The sequence below is a fragment of the Anastrepha ludens genome, chromosome 6, assembly GCF_028408465.1.
Source record: "Anastrepha ludens isolate Willacy chromosome 6, idAnaLude1.1, whole genome shotgun sequence".
Lineage (NCBI taxonomy): Eukaryota > Metazoa > Arthropoda > Insecta > Diptera > Tephritidae > Anastrepha > Anastrepha ludens.
Window position 1 is genome coordinate 12540227 of NC_071502.1, and position 19642 is coordinate 12559868.

Below are 19642 nucleotides of genomic sequence, written 5' to 3' on the forward strand. Positions count from 1 at the left end.
GTGGAAGCCCAACATTGAGGAGAAGGTAAGGAAGGCAACAATCGCCTTGTATGGATGCAAGGGAGCAATTGCCAAAAGATGGGTCCTCTTGCATAGAGTTGTATTTTGGTTCTGTAATACCATAATAAAGCCAATTTTGTTATATTGAGTCATAGTCTGCTAGAACTCACTGGAGAGGATGACATCAGTTAAAAAGCTAGAGAGAGTTCAAAGGTCTGCACTCATTGGAATCAGTGGGGCGCTTCGAACTACTCCTCCTCTAGTGCTTAATGTAATGTTAAATGTGGTACCTATAGACATCGCATGCAGAATTGCCACTGCACGTACCGCAATCAGACTGAGGGGCTTGGGCTATAAGCTCAATCTCACATATGGGCACTCAAGCATCCTTAGAAACTTTGTGTTCATCCCCCCGTCGACGGATCAATGTATACTCACGTTTAGTCCAACCGTAACTTTCTCCACCCATATTCCATCAAGGGAGAAGTGGACCGGTGGCAAAACTTGAGGACAGGGCCTGGTTAACCTGTTCATTGATGATGGCTCGAAGTTGGACGGTAGGAATTGGAGGAAGAGTATTCTGCAAAGAGCTCCCCATCAAACTCAAATTCAGGTTACCGGTTCACTGCAGTGTGTTCCAAGCATAGGTCGCCGCAATCAAAGAAGCAGCTACTTACTTGCGTTATAACTGTTAAGAATATTTACTCCGATAGCCAAGCAGCATTTAGGCTCTATTATGGTTCATTCGAAACTGGTCAGGGAATGCCTGATCTCTCTCTCGATTGCATCAGAATACTTCTTCTTTGGGTACCTGGTCATACTGACATTGCTGGAAACTGCGAAGCCGAAGAGCTGGCCAAACAAGAGACCTGTGAGGTGATGTGCCCATGAAAAAAAAGGATCGCGATTCCCTTGACAACCTGCGCTTTACTTCTGGAAGGATGGGCTGTGCACCAACTCAGCGAGCGCTAGGCAAGTACGCGAACATGTAAGGTCGCGAAGTCCTTCTGGCCACGTTTGGGTAGGAGACGTTCGAGGGATGACAAAGTCTCATCTCTCAAATTTCGTGGGCATCCTCAAGGAGCACTATCCGCGGGGTATGCATGCCGTGAGACTCGGAATTACTTCGAGTCCGTTTTGCGTCAGCTGTATGGAGGATGAGATGGAATCATCCCAGCACCTGCTCCCTAGCTGCTCCGCTCTCGCAGCACTAAGCTTCAAGCATCTTGGTTCTCACTTCTTTTCTACGCCTGCTGATATAGCAGGTCTTGATACCAAAAATCTGAAGAACTCATCAGTAGCATAAAGCGGCTAACACAACCGCAAATTAGTCACCGTTCATAGTCCACAAATACACCCCTTCTCCTTTTCGTCTTATCGTTTTTTTCTTCCTCTCTTCTCCCCCTCTCGCAATGGTATCACAAAGGATGGACCAAACTTTTTTGGTCCAAGTGGGCCCACTCTCTGGGCAACAATTACTACCTAAACTAACCTAACATTCGGGCAACTTGCACCGTCTCAAGGCCATAGTCAAGGCAAAACGTGGTCATATCGAGCAAAAGTAAATTGATTCTTAATGTATAATTTTCTTACATTTTTTACTTTGAATTGAATGAGAGTAATTTTCCAAACTAAATTTATGGAATTTTTAATTGGTTACACTTCGAGTTCCGGACCCTGTTTACATTTATTGATTGAATCAAGTGCCCAGCACCAAGAAAATACTCAACTATTCACGCTAACTCACGCTTTCAAAGTTATTTTCGCCAGCCAAATTCTTCAAAAGTTTTCAAGATGCGTGCAAATTCTGAAATTCTGACTTTTGGCCGTAAAATTTCGAGGCTTTTGATGTTTTGAGTGTTTTTAATGCTCCTACTTCTTTCAGGGCTTTTTCAGGTATTTCATTTAGTTCTCAAGCCATATTTTTTCTGATGTATTTTTTCTATTTAGAGCTTGCGAGAACAGCAGAATCCTTTCCATTAAAAAGAAAGCAATTTTTTCAAACTTTTTAATCATCTTTTATCAGCTTTGCTTTTCCACTCAGCAGTTAATAATGGCTTACCCTTAGTTGCTATTTACCCTTAGATGCTATTTTCATGCATTTATTTCATAAAAACAAATAGATAGGAGCATTTTTAATCGTCCTTACTCATCTTTTCCGCAATTACAAACCTTTTCTTTGTTTGCCAAAAACTCTGCTACAAATAAGCAAAAATAATTTTCTAAGCATTTTATCTTTATTTTTTTTATTTCCACTTTTGTTGCTATTCATAATAGAAAGGACGCCAAGCAAACAAAGTAGTAAGCAAAATCAAGCAGCTTACACAACTACAAACAGATTAGGAAAAACAAAACAATTTTAAGTTGGCACAAAAACCTTAACCTTTACTTCCCACAAAATTGGATTGAATATTTCAACAATCACCTTTCGCCTTCTCCGCTTTCTCCTTCTCGCATGCATCGTCTAGTTGTCTTCGCATACCAACTTGCCAAACATTTCTATCCATATATATCATGCCCGAGAGCCGTGCGCTCTTATATATAATACATAGCTCTATACAGCAGCTACACATACATACACACACACACACACGACAATAAGTACGTTTTATTGCTGCTACGTTATTGTTAGCGATTTGCCTGTCGCATTCCAAAATAATAGAAATTATGTAACTATGTTGGCCAAGCTGCCCATGTGACCATTGGCATACAAGCGCAATACCGGCAACAGTTGTTGTCCTCACTGCCATTGCTATTGCCCCGGGTCATGATGCCTCTAGTGCTGATGCTTGTTGATTTACTACCATCGCGCTGCTCTACTGCTCCTCTGTCTGCGTCTGCATTTTCCACACTGTTCCTTTGTATGCCGTTTTTAAACTCACAATTCTCACAGTTTTCAGAGTTCTCACAGTTCTTACCATCCTCACCGTCCTCCTTACAGTCGTCGTCGTTGTCGATGTTATTCTTAATTTTATTATTTCTATTACTGGTGCTGGGATTTTCGATAGCCTCGGCCTGCTGTGGCATAAGTTCGCTGTCAGCATGTCACTCATGTCGTCAGGCATTGACCACAGCATTCACTTCAAGTGGCATTTCTGTCGAAATGGGTGTAGTGGGGGCAGCCGCTAGGGCAGCTGTTGCCAATGCTCTTATTTTCCGGTCGTTTAATTCTTTTCTGTTGCCTGCGGCTTCACGTTTTACACCATAAATGCCGTAGATATCATCGATGCTATTGATGTTGTTGTTGTTGTTATTTTCCTCAGTTGGTTGAAAATTGGTGTCACTTGCAGGTCCGGTTGGTGTTGATGTCAAAATATTACCGGTTGAAATCTTAAGTAGCGATTTCAATTTGGTCGCTTGGAATTTATACTAAAATGCGGCATGAGAAAAAAAGTTCAGGAAGAAGAGAACAAAAACAAAGTGAAAGAAGAAGAAGAAGAAGAGGAGAGATAAGTAAAAATGTGAATGATGTGGATGCTTTCTGCTTAAAATTGTTGTCTGCTAGTAAGACACACACACACACATGCATATATGAACATACATATACCCACATGTAAGATACCCGAATGTCCTTGCATTACTCGCCATTATAGCGCGCAGCGGGTATAGCAAAATAAAATACGGCAATCTACTTTGAAATACGCAACAAAACTAGTAAAAACCGCATCTGCGGAAAATGTTTAGTACTTTAAATGAAAAATGGTTACTAAGATTGCTTTTGGGGCAGCATGGTGCCTTTTAATTTCGATAATAAGTGGTGCGATATAAGCTTACATACATACGTACATGCGTGCAAGTCTATACAGTGGCGGTGGAAATAATGGCAGCGCGGCATATTGCCAAGTCTTAACTAATTTTTTTTTTATTAAATTCAATGCAGTTTTATAGCAGTTTTCTAAAGCGTTTGTTTAAGAAGTTGAGAATTTGTATGACACTTTTTTAAATTTATGAAATTTTTGTGAATTTTATTCAATTTAGTGTTACTTGAAATAAATATTTTTTTATTAAATTGACTTTGCGTCCAACAGAAGGAACAAGGAGAGGCCGACCAAGAAAGAGATAGCTTGATGACGTCGAAGCGATGAACGTCCGTAATAGGAGAAATGAGGCAAGAGAGAGACTGAATTGGAGGAGGATTGCTGCTGAAGCTATGGTCCACCACAGACTGTGAAGCTAAGAGAGATAGAAATTAAATTGATGGCAGTTTTCTAAAGCGTCTGTTTAAGAAGTTTAAAATTTTGATGAAAACTTTTTAAATTTTTGTGAATTTCATTCAAAATTTAGTGCTTTAAAAAAAAATTATTTTTTTTTAATTTTTTAATTAAAATTTGTTTTTTTTATTTTAAAATTTAAGTTGAAGAAGTTAAAAATTTAGATGAAAACTTTTTAAATTTATGAAATTTTGGTGAATTTAATTCAAAATTTGGTGCTTTAAAACTTTTTTTCATTTACAAGTTTTGTTTTTTTTATATAAATTTTTTTTTTTTTTAATTTTTTAATTAATTTTTTTTTCTTTCAATTTTAAAAATTAAGTTGAAGAAATTAAAAATTTTGATGAAAACTTTTCATATTTATAAAATTTTTCTGAGTTGTATTCAAAATTTGGAGCTTTGAAATAGATATTTTTTTTCTTTAATTTTTTTATTAAATTGACGGCAGATTTCTAAAGCGTATGTTTAAAAAGTAGAAAATTTTGATGACAACTTTTTAAATTTATGAATTTTTGTGAATTCTATTCAAAATTTGGTGCTTTAAAAAATTTTTGTTTAATATAAAAAATTTTTTTTTTTAATTTTTTAATAAAAAAAAATTTTTATTTTAATTTTTTAATTTAAAAATTTTTTTTTTATTTAAAATTTTAGTTGAAGAAGTTGAAATTTTTGTGAATTTCATTCAAAATTTGGTGCTTTGAATTAAATATTTTTTTTTTAATTTTTTTATAAAAAGTTGAAAATTTTGATGAAAACTTTTTAAATTTATAAAATTTTTTTGAATTTCATTCAAAATTTGGTACTTTGAAATATACATATTTTTTTTAAATTTTTTTATTAAAAGTAGAAAATTTCGATGAAAACTTTTTAAATGTATGGAATTTTTGTAAATTTCATTCAAAATTTGGTACTTTAAAAATTTTATTCTTATTCAAAAAATTTTTTTTTATTTAAAAATTGTTTTTCTACATTTAAACATTTGTTTTTTTAAATTGACGGCAGTTTTCTAAAGCGTGTGTTTAAGAAGTTGAAAATTTTGATGAAAACTTTTAAAATTTATGAAATTTTTGTGAATTTTATTCAAAATTTGGTGTTATGAAAAACATTTTTTTTCTTGAATTTTTTTATTAAAAGTTGAAAATTTTTATGAAAACTTTGAAAATTTATGAAATTTTTGTGAATCTTATTCAAAATTTGGTGCTTTATTTTGTTTACAATTTTTTTTTATTAAAAATTTTTTTTTTTTATTTAAAAATTTCTCTTTTTAATTTTTTTTATCAAATTTGCTTTTTCAATTTATCATTTTTTTGTGAATTCTATTAAAAATGTTGTGCATTTTTTTTTTTTTTAAATGGTTAAAAAACAAAAAAAAAAAAAAAAAAAAAACCACGTCAATACGCTAATCCAGCTAATTGGAGAAGAAGACTGAAGCGCAGAAAGCCCAAAGACATAATGTACTAACCACACCTTAGCGTTAACTGTTGTATATACATTATTTTATAAATTCTAAACAAATTGCTCGTTAGTTAATAAAATTTTTTCTTTGTAACTAGTCGCAATGTAAAATAATAAAAAAAAAAAAAAAAGAAAAAAAACAATTTTTTTTTTTAGAATGCACTACACTTTATAAGAATCACTTGGCAAACACTAAATTACTTACGAATTCTACAACTACGCTCTTACGCCCGTCGTAACGCCATTATTAAGTGTCGTTTTCACCCTCCGTTTGACACCTTTTTTAAAACATTCGGTTGGGCACCCGAATCTGGCTCGACCAACGTGTTGAATTTGATGGCATTGGCAACGTTTTGTATTTGCAAGGAAGTTGATGATGGGCTGAGAAAAAGTGATGCGAGATGAAAGTTTTTGACGACTTTATCGAACACATTGGTCCTTGCAAACATCGAAAATCGTAGAATAATGCAGCCGTTATTTCTCAATTCATTCCTCGTTTGGCTATGGACAACAATATATTATATCAACAAACCGATTACTATCGCTCGGAGTAGTCAACCAACCAACCGGTGCCGCTGCACTCACAGCGAAGAGATTGTCGGCTTTGCCCACAAGGAGGCGAAAAGCTTATTAAGAATCCAGCGCTCAAAAATCGCTTCTACATGTTTTGCTTGTCTTCTGCCGAATCCATAAATAATTTGGCATTTCATATTTTACCATAAATTTCAACAGCAATCGATTTTTTTCTTCAATCTTCTTCGAAATTAGTCAAAATAAAGAACAAAACAAAAAAATTCTTTTTTTCACAAACCAAAATATGTGCAGTGATTATTTTTGCTGAAGCACAAGGCAAAATCAATGAAAAAGATAAGAAATTAAAAATATATACCTGCGATACCTAAAAGGAAAGTATGAATCTGGCGCATTTGCCACATATTACCATACAAATACATCTAAATGCATAGGAGTCCAGCTAGACCCGAGACAGCCAACCGAAGGTGTAACTTTTTAAATCCTTTCAATCATCCTGTTCGAGGATCCTTTTTAAAATATTATATCAATAAATCAATAGGAAATTAAATTTGAGGAAGCTACCTCGAAGCTCAAGTCGTTAGCTATACTAGAAATATGTTAAATTCACGTCCAAAGTCGAAAAAGCCAGCCTGGCCAGTAGCGGGTACGCAACAGAGGGGACAAAGTCAAAAAGTCTAAGTTAGTAAATTTCAGCTTCTAGGCAATCAATTGTCCTCATCGCTGTGGCATAAAGGATGTAAAGATTGGAGGTACTTTTTAGGGATAGGGATTTTTGACGGATCAAACTAAATGCATAATTTTTTTCAGTATTCATTGGCATTTCATCGTGGAAAGACTTAGGCCGCAACAGCGTTTACAAATCGGACAGTAGCATTGCGAAGAACGCCGCTCTGTGAAAAGAGTTCATCGCGCGCTCAGACCAACTTATGATGTTTAGCGATGAGGCCCATTTCTGTTGGCATTCAAGCACAGCCACTACATCCATGGTAAACAACCGCTTGGTGCAGCCTATGGCCTGGAGGAATCATGGGCCCATATGTCTTCAAAGACGAGGCTGGCGCTAATGTCACAGTGAATGGCGAACGCTAACGCGCCATTATAAACTACTTTTTGATGCCGGATGAACGGAAATCGAAGCCCTTGATCTACACAACATTTGGTTCCAACAAGACGGCGGAGACGGTTTCGTCGCGAAATGAGAGAATTGGGATTCCCCTGAGAACCTGTGGTCTGCTCCTAGAAAGATTGGCCTCGAGTCAACTCAGCTAGCGCTGGGCTAGTGCGCAAACGTGCAAGGTCGCGAGATCGTTCTGGCCACGGGTAGATCGGGGACGCTCAAGGGAACTCCTAAGGCTAACAAAGCCCCAGCTCTCGAATTTGGTGGGCATCCTTACCGGACATTGTCCGTCAGGTGTTCATGCCGTGAGACTTGGAATTGCCTCAAGTCCGTTCTGCAGAAACTGTCTGGAGGACGAGGTGGAATCATTTCAACACTTTCTTCTCAGCTGCTCTGCTCTCGTCTGGCAAAGACTTAGGCATCTGGGCTCTCACTTTTTCGCTATACCTGCGGATATAGCCGGTGTAAATACCATAAATTTGGTGAAGTTCACCAGTAGCTTGTTGCGGCTAACAAACGCAAATCAACCACCGTCGGCGTCGTCGTAAAATGTATGGTCATTATCGTCTCTAATCCCAAGACTCCTTCTTATTCCTTTCCTTCTCCTTTCTCCTCTCCCATGTATGGCACCATAACGGACGATTTTTTAATATTTGTCCAAGTGAGCCCTTAGCTAGGGCAGTCATTTAACCTAACCTAACCTAACCTAAGACGGCGGACGGCGCGACTTGTCACACAGCCCGTGAAACAATGAAATGGATTTACTGTGTCGTCGTTTCGGTGAGCAGTTTATCTCTCGTCTCGAACCACCAAGATCGTGTGGCCTTTGAACTTTTATTTGTGGGGCTACGTAAAGTCTAAATGTCTTGTGGATTCTGGATAAACGAGCTTCGATTGAGGCACAACAACGGACCCATTTCGTGGTCTAAGTGGCATTGTTGTCTCGATGTGCGATGCGGCTGCCAAACCTAACATTACTAAAGTTATTTAAAATTTTTGTGAATTTTGTGCAAAATTTGGTGCTTAGAAAAAAATGTATTTTTTTTGTGTTTTTTTGTTTTTATAGAACACATTACACTTTTATAAGAACTAAAGTAAATGCAAAAAAAAAATATTTATAACTTGGTAATTCGTCACGCTGCTATTATTTTAACACCGCTGTACAATACAAATAATCTCAACAGGGCTGGTCAAAAGCAGCGCGACATATTATAAGTTTTGACTATTTTTTTAAATAATTTTTTTTTTCAACGAATTTGCATCAACATTTCACGCTTTTTAGTCAGAGTCTTTAGAAAATATCTGGAGATGTGGTGCTGTAGCCCATTAAAATTTGGTGGCAAGTTTAAAGTAGCTCACCATACGCGTTGTTTTTGTTAATTTTTTTTCCGCTGTTATGCTTTTTCTTCCATATAACGCGTGCTCCAGTGCACTGTACAAACATACACAAATATTTACATACATACACATATATACATATACGTATGAAAAAGAACAAAATGAAATAGATGCTTCAAGCTGATAAAGCAAAACTCTTGAAAACTCTTCTCCTTATCCTTATGTGAGCCTGCATACACTTGCACACACACGCGTGAATACAAACATAAAACTGTGCACAGACACCAGCTGCTACCAACTTTTTCAAGGTCAATTTAAATTTAATAGAAATATAAATAAGTTAAAATTTTTGCGCTACTGACCTGACAATAAGCTGCTAGTCACTCTTAACTCATTTTTTGTCGGCAGCGGTTTTTTTTCCTTTTGTTTCAAGTCAATTTCTTAAATATACTTATACGAGCATAGGTATAAGCAACTCTCACGGCCAAGTGAGTTTGAGCGTGCCCTTGCCTACCATTTGGTTGCCTTAAGAGAAGTCTTTGCAAATGGCGGTCGCCTCTCAGTAGACAATGGCAAGCCCCCTGAGTGCATTTCTGCCGCGAGAAAGCTTCTTACATAGAGCCACTATCTGCCGTCTGTAGGCGGAATGAAGCAGTAGGACAAGATTATAACACAAATTGAAGAAGAAACTCGGCCAAATACGACCTGATAAAAGGTGGTCGCGCCAGTTATATACACAAATGTATGTACATAAAAACATAGTTTATGCTACAACAAAAACCACATAACGCAAAACTTCAAACTTCGTACAGAATTATACAAAGTTGCATCAAAACTTTTAACCAGAACTTTTAAAAATTTTTGGTATATTTAAGGTCTAACAAAGAGTATTTTTAGACATCAAAAATATCAAATATGCGAAGTCTAAATTTAAATGGTTCAAATAAATTCCAGCTCATTATTTACTGAAGTATTTCATATTTATAAATATGATTTCTTACAACCTACGCAAAGTACTCGTATAAATGTACGTAAATAAGGTGTATCTCTATTTAAAGGCATAAGTGGAATACATTTTTGGAATGAGTGCATTTTTAAAGGTGATTTCACAAATTTTGCTATAGGTGTATGTGTATGTGTGCATATATGAACACATGTAATAAATGCAATTTTCAAATTTAGAATTTGATTATATCTAAAATTGAGGCACCCAATTCTCAATATCAATTGAACTATGATGCATTCCACTTATGAACGATTTGTTGACTTTACATTAATGAAATTTTGATATCCAGTTCAAATAAAGACAAATTTTCACGTGAAAATACTAAAATGCAAACAAATATTGTTTATGGGTACTCATTAGAATTTGTGAAATATTATAACATCAAGCATACAATGTTAATCTCGTTTTAGAATTTAATCAAATTGTGGTAGAGACACAAGTACTGAATATTAAATTAGTGTAAACCAGGTACAGTACCGAGGATGGCATGAAATTGATTTAAGTACCAAGCTTCTACAATTTCCAACAAGTACGAGTAAAAACATGGAGGGGACAGTACAGCTACTACAACTACTTGTGCTTATGCACATCTCAGTAAGTGGATAAGTGTACGAGTCTATAAGTATTTAAGTGTGAGCTCTTGTACAACTGCAGGCTACTGTGTAACAAATCCAATCGATGAGCCGTTACCGGTGCAACGCGTACTCACTCATGCATGCATACATACAAGCACACTTGATATGAGCGTACGGAGAGCCACGTGCACAGAGCAGGTATTTGTACAGATGTGAAATCAGCCAGATAAGATTACAGCAAATAGTTTGCCAACTCGAATGGCAGCCAATTAGAACTTGAACTGACTAAACTACTAATGATATTACACATACATATGCATATGGATATATTAGAGAATACATTTGTATACATAGGTAAGTATACGCAGTTATTCAAAAACCCAATGCACAAAATGAAAGCTTTAATAGCAATATGGAAAATCTATACTATAAAGGTGAATGTCTGTACGTTGTCCGCGCATCACTACGAAACGACAACACCAAATGACGTAAACATTTTTATACATTCATATTTTCACCCAATGAAGGTTATAGGCATGTTTTTATGATGGAACTCCCTTTCCACAGCCCTCAGGCCGCGCCACCACTCTCTTTCGTCACTAATAATCGAATATTTGCTTAAATTTAATCTAAAAAATCTTAGTTTTTCCTCTTTCCCACTATTTATAGCGAACTCTAGACTTCATAAGCTGTTCAACTATGACCCAAATGCAAAGTTCAAAAACGGTTTGAGATAGAAAATTAATAAAAATAATTTTGCTTGATATTTTTCTGATTGGTTCTTTTGATTTTACTTAACGAGGCATAGCAATGGATGCCGGGTATTGTAATATTATGGTTATTAAAAAAACATTATTTTCTATGAAATTATTGTTTGTAATTCTTTTATATACATATCCTAAATCCCTCAAAACTACTCCTACGCGAGCGGGGCCGCGGGTTAAAGCTAGTTTTTTATAATTTCGAAGAAATAATTTTAAAAATATCCTGAATATTTGAAAATAAATCAAAAACTTTTCGTTGAAATTTTCAAACTTTTTCATACGAATTTTTATGATGTATTTCAGGCAAAAATCAATCACCCTATTGAAAGTCTCTTGTGAACTAGCGAGCCATGGTATACAAACAGGTAAGCAATGGAGCGCGTAAAGGTCAAAATGAAGATTTCCATCGATCAAAATCACTTTTTTTCTAAATAGTTATACAAAAACAAAGAGGGATGATTAATTTTGTGCCACTAAACAGAGACAATTTTATAACAGCTCTATCTATCCATGTATTAAGAACGATGGAATACATGATAATGCAGATTGAATAGAAATTTTTAGAGTGAAATGTTTGCACCACTGGGTGTATTCCATAAATGTTTTTTTTTTCGCTTAAATGAATTAAATTTCTTTACGTAAAAATAATGCTTAGTGTTCGCAATAAAAAAATGGATTTAAGAAAAAAAAAAAACAAGATGTCCTGACACCATTTAAGATGGGCTACGTGAGAGAGCTGAGAGAAAAGTGTCAAAATAGCTAACTTTTGTATGCAACAACAAATGGTTAGATTAGATTAATGCAGCCTTTAGAACAGAAAAGAAAGAAAATAAGTTGGTTGCAAGCAAAAAACAGTTCGACAAAGCACTGAAATGACATCGGCTGCCAAAATCCGTGAAAATCCAGTAATGGTACTGCGATATGCGATATGGTACTTCTGCATTCTCTCTGCCATGCGTGCGCCTATGAAAGCTTTGACAATCGAGCGATTCCATATCCGAGTATGTACTGTTGTCGAGTTATTCTGGATGGTATCGTAAATTTTTCCTTTAATTGGCTTATTTGTATTGTTGAGTATAATAAAAAATAATATTAATTTTTGTTTTTTGGTTTTATAATTTAATAATTTTGAGATTTATTCAATGTTGAAAATTTTCCTATAGAATTTAAGTGGTAGTGAACATCTAACTTTAAAAAAAGCGTTTTATTTCTTAATATAAAATATACAATATATACTATATATAATATATACACAACATTTTTTTTTTAATATTTTGCTCAATTTTTTGTGAAAAACAAAATTTAAATTTAAGAAATTTTTGTTTTATTGCTCAAAACGGTTTTTGTGAAAAACAAAATATTTGTTTGCTACAAATTTTCGGGAAAAAAATTTTGCTTTAAAAACTTTTTACTTGCTAAAAATTTTTGGGAAAATTTTCTTTTAAGTAATATTTATTTTTTTCTTAAAATTATTTGCGTAAACCAAATTTGGTTTGCCAAATTTTTTTTAATTTTTGCCAAATTTTTTGGGAAAAAATTTTTTCGTTTTTAAGAAATTTTTCACAAAAAAAACCAATGTTTACCAAAACAAAAATTAAAATTTCTTAAAACAAAAATAAGAATTTCTTCAAAAAAACAAAGAATAAAAATCACTTAAAAAAATTCTTAAAAACAATTAAAATTTTTTTTATTTTTTTACAAAAAAAAAAAATTTTGTCAATAGTTGCGAAAAACCAATTTGGGTTGCCAAAATTTTGTTAAGAAATTTTTAAAATTTTTCCAAAATTTTTTGGGAATAAATTTTTGTTTTTAAGAAATTTTTTACAAAAAAACCAATGTTTAACGAAACAAAAATTAGAATTTCTTAAACACAAAATAAGAATTTCTTCGAAAAAACATTAAAATTCTCTTAAAAAAAGGTTTTTAAAAACAATTTAAATTTTTTTTATTTTTTTTTAATTTTTGTTAATAGTTTTTTGTTTTAAAAAATTTTCGTTCTAAGAAATTATTTCCCAAAAACAAAGTTTTAAAAACAAAAAACAATGGACAACCAAATTTTTTTTATACAAAAAAATTAAAAATTTCTTTTCTATAAAATTTGTTTTCTCCAAATATTTCTTAAATTTTTTTCGCAAACATATTGGGAAATAATTTATTAAAAAAAAAATATTTAAAAACAATTAACAACAAAAAAAAACTTTTATAAAAAAATAAAAATATCTTCAAAAAAAATTTTTTTCCAAATATTTCTTAAATTTTTTTGAAAACAAATTAAGAAATTTTTATATTTTTGCTAAAAATTTTGGGAAACAAATTTTCATTTTTAAGGAATTTTTAAAAAAATAAATAAAAAAATGTTTGCAAAAAAAAAAATTAAAAATTAAAAAAATAAAATTCAAAAATTTCTTTAAAAAACAAATAAGAAAATTTTGTTAATAGTTTTTTGCTTATAAAAATTTTTGTTTTAAGAAATTATTTCTCAAAAACAAAATTTTTAAAAACAAAAAACAAAAATTTTTTCTCTATAAAAAAATAAAAAATTTTTCAAAAAAAGTTTTTTTTCCAAATATTTCTAAAATTTTTTCCCCACATATTTCTTAAATTTTGGGAAATAATTTATTAAAACAAAAAATTTTAAAAACAAAAGGCAATTAACAACAAAAAACCTTTTTATAAAAAAATAAAAATTTCTTAAAAAAAATTTGTTTCCAAATATTTCTTAAATTTTTTTTTGGCAAAAATTTTTGACAAAAAAATTTAAGAAATGTTTATATTTTTACTAAAAAATTTTGGGAAACAAATTTTCATTTTTAAGGAATTTTGAACAAAATAAATAAATAAATTAAAAATTTCTTAAAAACACAAATTAAAAATTTCTTGAAAAAACAAAAATATCTTAAAAAAATGTTAATAGTTTTTTGTTTATAAAAATTTTTGTTTTAAGAAATTTTTTAATTAAAAAAAAATTCCTTCAAACAAATTTTTTTCTTGAAATATTTTATTTCCACACATTTCTTAAATTTTTTTCCGCAAAAATTTTGCGAAATAATTTATTGAAACAAAAGTTAAAAAAAAAACCATTAACAACAAAAATTTTTTTATAGAAAAATAAAAATGTCTTGTAATTTTTATATTTTTGCGAAAAATTTTTGGGCAAAAAATTTTCGTTTGTAAGAAAGTTTTAACAAAAAAAAACAACAATTTCTTAAAAAAAATTTTAATTTTCTTGTATGGTTTTATAAAAAAAATCTGTTAGTTTTATAAAAAAATAAAAATTTTTTGAAAAAAATTAAATTTTTTGAAAAAAATTGTTATTTTCAAAAATTTCTTAAATTTTTTCTTCGGAAAAATTTTAGGCAAAAAAAATTTTTTTTTTTAAGAAATTTTTATAGTTTTGGTATACATTTTTGGGAAAAAAAGAAATAAAGAAATTTTTAACAAAAAAAATAAAAAATTCTTAAAAGCCAAATAAATAAAAAAAATAAATAATAAGTTTTTAGGACTTAATTTATTAAAAATTTTTTTTTAAAACAATTAACAACAATTTTTTTATTATATAAATACAATTTTTTTAAGAAATTTTTATTTTTTTATAAATATTTTTGTTGTTAATTTTTATTTATTATTATTATTTTTTTTTAATTTTTTAAAAACAGAAATTGTTCTTCCCAAAAATTTTTAGCAAATGTAAAAAAATTAAAAAAATTTTTGGGAAAAACGTTTGGGAATTTTTAGAATACTTAAGAAATATTTATATTTCTGTTCAAAATTTTTGAGAACAAATTTGGTTTCAAATTTGGTTACAAATTTCTATTTTTTTCCTAAAATTTTTGGGCGAATTTTCTTTCTGTGGCATTTTCCTAAAATACCCATCCTCAGTTTTTTTCTTCTTATTTTTATTATTAAGAGCTAAGACTATATGGGATTCTAATAATTTTACATTTTTGGGGGGAAAAAAAGTTGTAACAACCTTTAAGAAATATGGTATTTATTTTTTGTTTGCTTAAATTTTTTGGGGAACTAGTTTCTTTTTAACAAATTCCTATTTTTTGAAAAATTTTTTTTGTGTAATTTTCTTAAAATGCCCCTCTTTAGATTTCTTTCTTCTAATTTTTATCATTAAGAGCTAAGACTATGTGTGATTCCCATGTACTGCTAACTAGTGAATGACTGGAAATATTTACATATTTTTAAAAATAGTGTTTAATAATTTGTAAATATTATACATAAAGGGGCATCAGAGTGATGCATACAATTTCGATTGAAATCCTTTCACCTCTGCTAAAAAAGACGCGTATTTGATTGACAAACTTTTGCCATTTTTCGGATTCAAGTCCCAGTGAATCAAATTAAATGATGAGCTAAGGATATATCTTTTCTGAATATGTAGTAAATGAGAAGAGCAACAACTTTTTGTACAGAGTGAGATCAGAGTCCTAATATTCTACAATAAACTAAGTTCGATGAGCGAAAGTGGCAAATTTCCCTAACAATCGAGTGTACATCAGCGCAATGGGCCAAATTTATATCCTAACAAGGATGGTAAAACCAGCAACACATTCCAAAAAGTTTGCTATTACTTTACTATTTTTAATAAATTATACATTTACCTGTGCTAGGAGGCGTGCTAAGTGCATAAAACACCAACAAAGTCTCCCAAAATCTTTACAGTAATAAATTAGGGCACACCGTTTCTAGATATGCTCACTAAATCTCCAAACATCTGAATCTCTTTCACGTTGAACGGTTACTTGTGCCAATAGAACGAGTGCAACAGCTATACATACAAACATATGTGCCATTTTAACAAAAACTACTATTAAAGTGTCTACCAACTATCCATTTAACAAACTGTCAATTTCATTTAGCGACATCACAAGAGAATACAAACAATTAAGGACAACAAGGGGCAGAAAATAGAAACTAATATATATATAGTGCATACAAATACATACATACATACAACGTCATGATACAGAAATGCTTAAACTCTTCACACTACTACTACTAAGTACTACCACTACAACTATCATACTACTCCAGCCATTGATAGTGCAACTACTGCATCAACAAATTACATCATCAACGCCAATTCCTCACTGCATACGCCCATTGAGCTTTTTGTAATTGCCTCAAACTTACTTCGGTCGGCAGCAGAAGATCCTGCGAAGAGCTAACAAAGCGTGTAAATTGCTCCGTTGCCAGCGCAATGCGTCCGGTCTCATAGCAGAAGAGCGCAAAGTTTAAGTGCACAAGTGGATTACGTCCGGCGTCCTGCTGTAGTTGTATTTCATTGGAACGTTGAAAAGCCTTATATGCATTCTCACCATCCTCCAGCTTACGTAAACATACTGCAATTGGTTGGCAATTCGTGCCGTAGATGTTTCGAGTACCCAGAGAGTTTTGTTGGGGCGGGATGGTAGGTTGTTGGAGGATCAATGCAAAAGAAGAAGAATATTTTTTGTAACGGCATGCGGCAAAAATGAAAAGTGGAAAAGTTTACAAGAAAATCAGTAATTTTAGTAAAGTAAGGGAAATGATGCGCGGAAAAGTTTAGGTAGATTTGGTGACTTAAACAAAACAAAATGAAAGATTGAAAAAGTTCAAGTTTACTCTATACTCTTCAGCGCATACATACAAACATTTTTAAAGCTACTAATTAATGGCATCCAGGATAAAAGTGAACACTTAATCATAGTTTTCTATGGTTTTTACGACACAAATATTTCTGTGAACTTTTGATAAAACAACTTAAGTCGATTTAGCGCTTTTACAAGGATATTCTTTAACATATTGGCCTTTGTCTGATGATTGAGGTTTATCACTTAATGTTTACTACAGTCTGTGTCAGAAGAAAAGAACCGGTTGTAGCTCTTGTAAGCTCATGATATATTTCGTTCTGCTTTTTGCTGCATATTAGTCCCACTCAAGGGCTACGACGCCAGTGTTAACTCAGGTTAGTGTCGTTCGAAACTTTCCCGTAAACGCAACCAAACAAAAATGAGTGAGAAGTACGCGAAGCGTTTCGAGGCGGTATTTTTATGCACGCATTCGAAAGGGCCGAAATTATCGCGAATTTTGGTACAAGATTTGAAGATGTTTCCGTACAAAGTCCAGACGGTGCATCAGCTGTTAGCTGCTGACCGCCAATCGCGTCTAACATACGCACAAGCCATCCTTAATCACCACCAAGAGGAAGATGATTTTTCATCAAAAATAATCATGAGTGATGAGGCCCATTTCCATCTTAGCGGGTACGTAAATAAGCTAAATTTACACTTCTGGGGCACTGAAAATCCGCGTGTAACCCACTAAGAGCCATTACACCCGCTCAAAGTCACTGTATGGTGTGCTGTTTTCGCTGGAGGAGTCATCGGACCTTTATTCTTCGAAGACGTCGCGGGCCAAACGGTTACTGTGAATGGTGAGCGCTACAAAGCAATGATCAACGAGTTCTTTTTGCCGCAACTTGATTGATTGGGATTGGAAAACATGTGGTTCCAACAGAACGGTGCAACGGCACACACTGCAGGTGCCACAACCGATATGCTGAAGGATGCATTTCCCGGGCGCCTAATCTCCCGTTTTTGTGTCAGTACGTTTGTGTCATCGGTACAAAAATGAGCTTCGAACAAATTAAATTTTGTTTTAAAATCGGTAAAACCTTTACCGAAACATTTGGATTGATGAAAAAAGTTTATGGCGATGATTGTCTATCTCGTGCCGGATTTCATGAGTGGTTTACACGTTTCATAGATGGTTGTGAGGACGTAAATGACAGTGAACATACGGGCCGCCCAAAATCAGTAATCACCGAAAACTCCACCGAATTGTTCGCAAATTTATCACAAATGAACCGAAATCATTGTGGAAATTCATGGAATCGGAGTTAAATACCTCCAAAAGATCGATTTATCGAATTTTAACTGATCAAACATAAGTAATTTTATGGAGATACCTCTCGCAACTTGTAAGCTTCTCATTAAGGACGCACTAATCAGTTCTGCAAATCAAAGATGGATTAGCGTTAACACCTGTGAAATTGCTAGGCAAATATGGCCAAAGCTAAACTTACGTCTGTCCAAGAGTATTATAAAACTGAGTAAACTTCAAATCAGGACCTTAGTAAGGGCCCTCATAGGACATTGTCTCATAGGAAATCATGCAAGGAGATTACAACAACCTTTTACGCTTTGTCAAAAGCTCAGGATGGTTCAATATGGAGAGGGAAATGTAACCCAACCCCCGCGGCTCACAACGGACCCATTTCGTGGTCTAAGTGGCAACGTTGTCTCTATGTGCGATGCGGCTGCCAAACGCAATCTAACCTAACCTAACTGATCATTTGGGCTTACGAAAGGTCATTCCGCACAAGTTAACTGAGGTCCAAAAATTGCTCAGAATTCAACATTCGAAAGATCTCATTGAAGAGCCAAGAAAAGGCGAGAACTTCCTTTACGACATTGTAACTGGTGATGAAACGTGGTGTTTCCAACATGAACCTGAAACTAAGCGCCAAAGTGTCGAATGGAAGGCCCCAGACAAACCACCAAAAAAGTCAACTTGATGCTCTTTTGCCTTTACGATTCCAAGGGAATTGTCCGCAAATATTTCATGCCAATGGGCCAAACCGTCAACGCAATTTTCTATCTTGGCGTTTTGAAGCGTTAGTTAGGGACTATTTTGAATAAATAAACTCGAAGATTGTCCAATCAATTTGAATATTCGTTATTCTGTTTGCTGGCCAATGAAAATCGCCAAAACGGGAGATTAGGCGCCCGGGAAATGCATCCTTCAGTCAGCTAGGAATGTAACTTCCAACGCACTAACTCATTAAAAAGGTGGCGCTATCAAGAACATTTTTATGACGCCAGTCTTGTTTATTTTGGACTTCACAATGTATTTTGGTACTGACCGTTGGACGCTCAAAAAGTGACCGAAATTCTGTACCACATCGCCGCGGAGCAAAAAGGATTGCTTTCGCTTGAACAACCTCTCGGAATATTTGAAAACTTGGTGAATATGATTAATGGTAATTATTATGGTAATATATAATTAAAAAATAAACCAGCTGGGGGCCCCGGTATATTTAAAAAAAAGAGATATATTTTATCTTTCACTTGAATGCAAAGGCCTCAAAAAATGCCTACATTCATTTGTATACAGCCATTAGTTCAAATCCAATAGTTCCTCTTTTTTGATGTCAACATTTTTTTGGTTCATTGCACACTGGTTGCCTAAGTGGATTTACTACTTAAAGGGTATACTTACATACCTCCATACATATGTACATACTGATGTCAACTAGCAAGCGTTTATATTTTTTCTTAAACTTTTTCCTTCTTTTGTTTCAACTTTTATCCACCACTCAGCGGTTTCTTAAGTGCACACTTCGTATGTAGGCAAGCAAGATATTCGTGGGTGGCTTAATTCACAGCCACAATTAGCGCTTATGCAACATAAATGCAGGCTACAGGACTTCCGGTTAGCGGTCATGATAAGTACTTCTGTATGTGCGAGTATCTACGTATGTATGGATGTATGTATGTATATATAGAGCGCGCCTAAGCTGTGGTGATAATTGTAGTAAAGACAAAGGGTCACGCCCAACAGCCGACCCAAGAAAGTCCATTCTTGGCGAA

At 33.4% G+C, this 19642-nt stretch overlaps 1 protein-coding gene across 1 annotated transcript in view; it reads right to left on the reverse strand.

Moving 5' to 3' along the window:
* Positions 1-3042: 3042 nt before the first annotated feature.
* The window catches only part of LOC128867983 (Bardet-Biedl syndrome 4 protein homolog), a 61460-nt gene continuing 44860 nt past the window's right edge, over positions 3043-19642 (reverse strand). Inside the window, exons 9-10 of the mRNA XM_054109650.1 lie at positions 16143-16351; positions 3043-3369 (exon numbers count right to left, since the gene is read on the reverse strand). Of these exons, the coding sequence (XP_053965625.1) occupies positions 3058-3369; positions 16143-16351 (521 nt within the window). The 3' untranslated portion in view covers positions 3043-3057. The remainder of the gene's footprint in view (positions 3370-16142; positions 16352-19642) is intronic.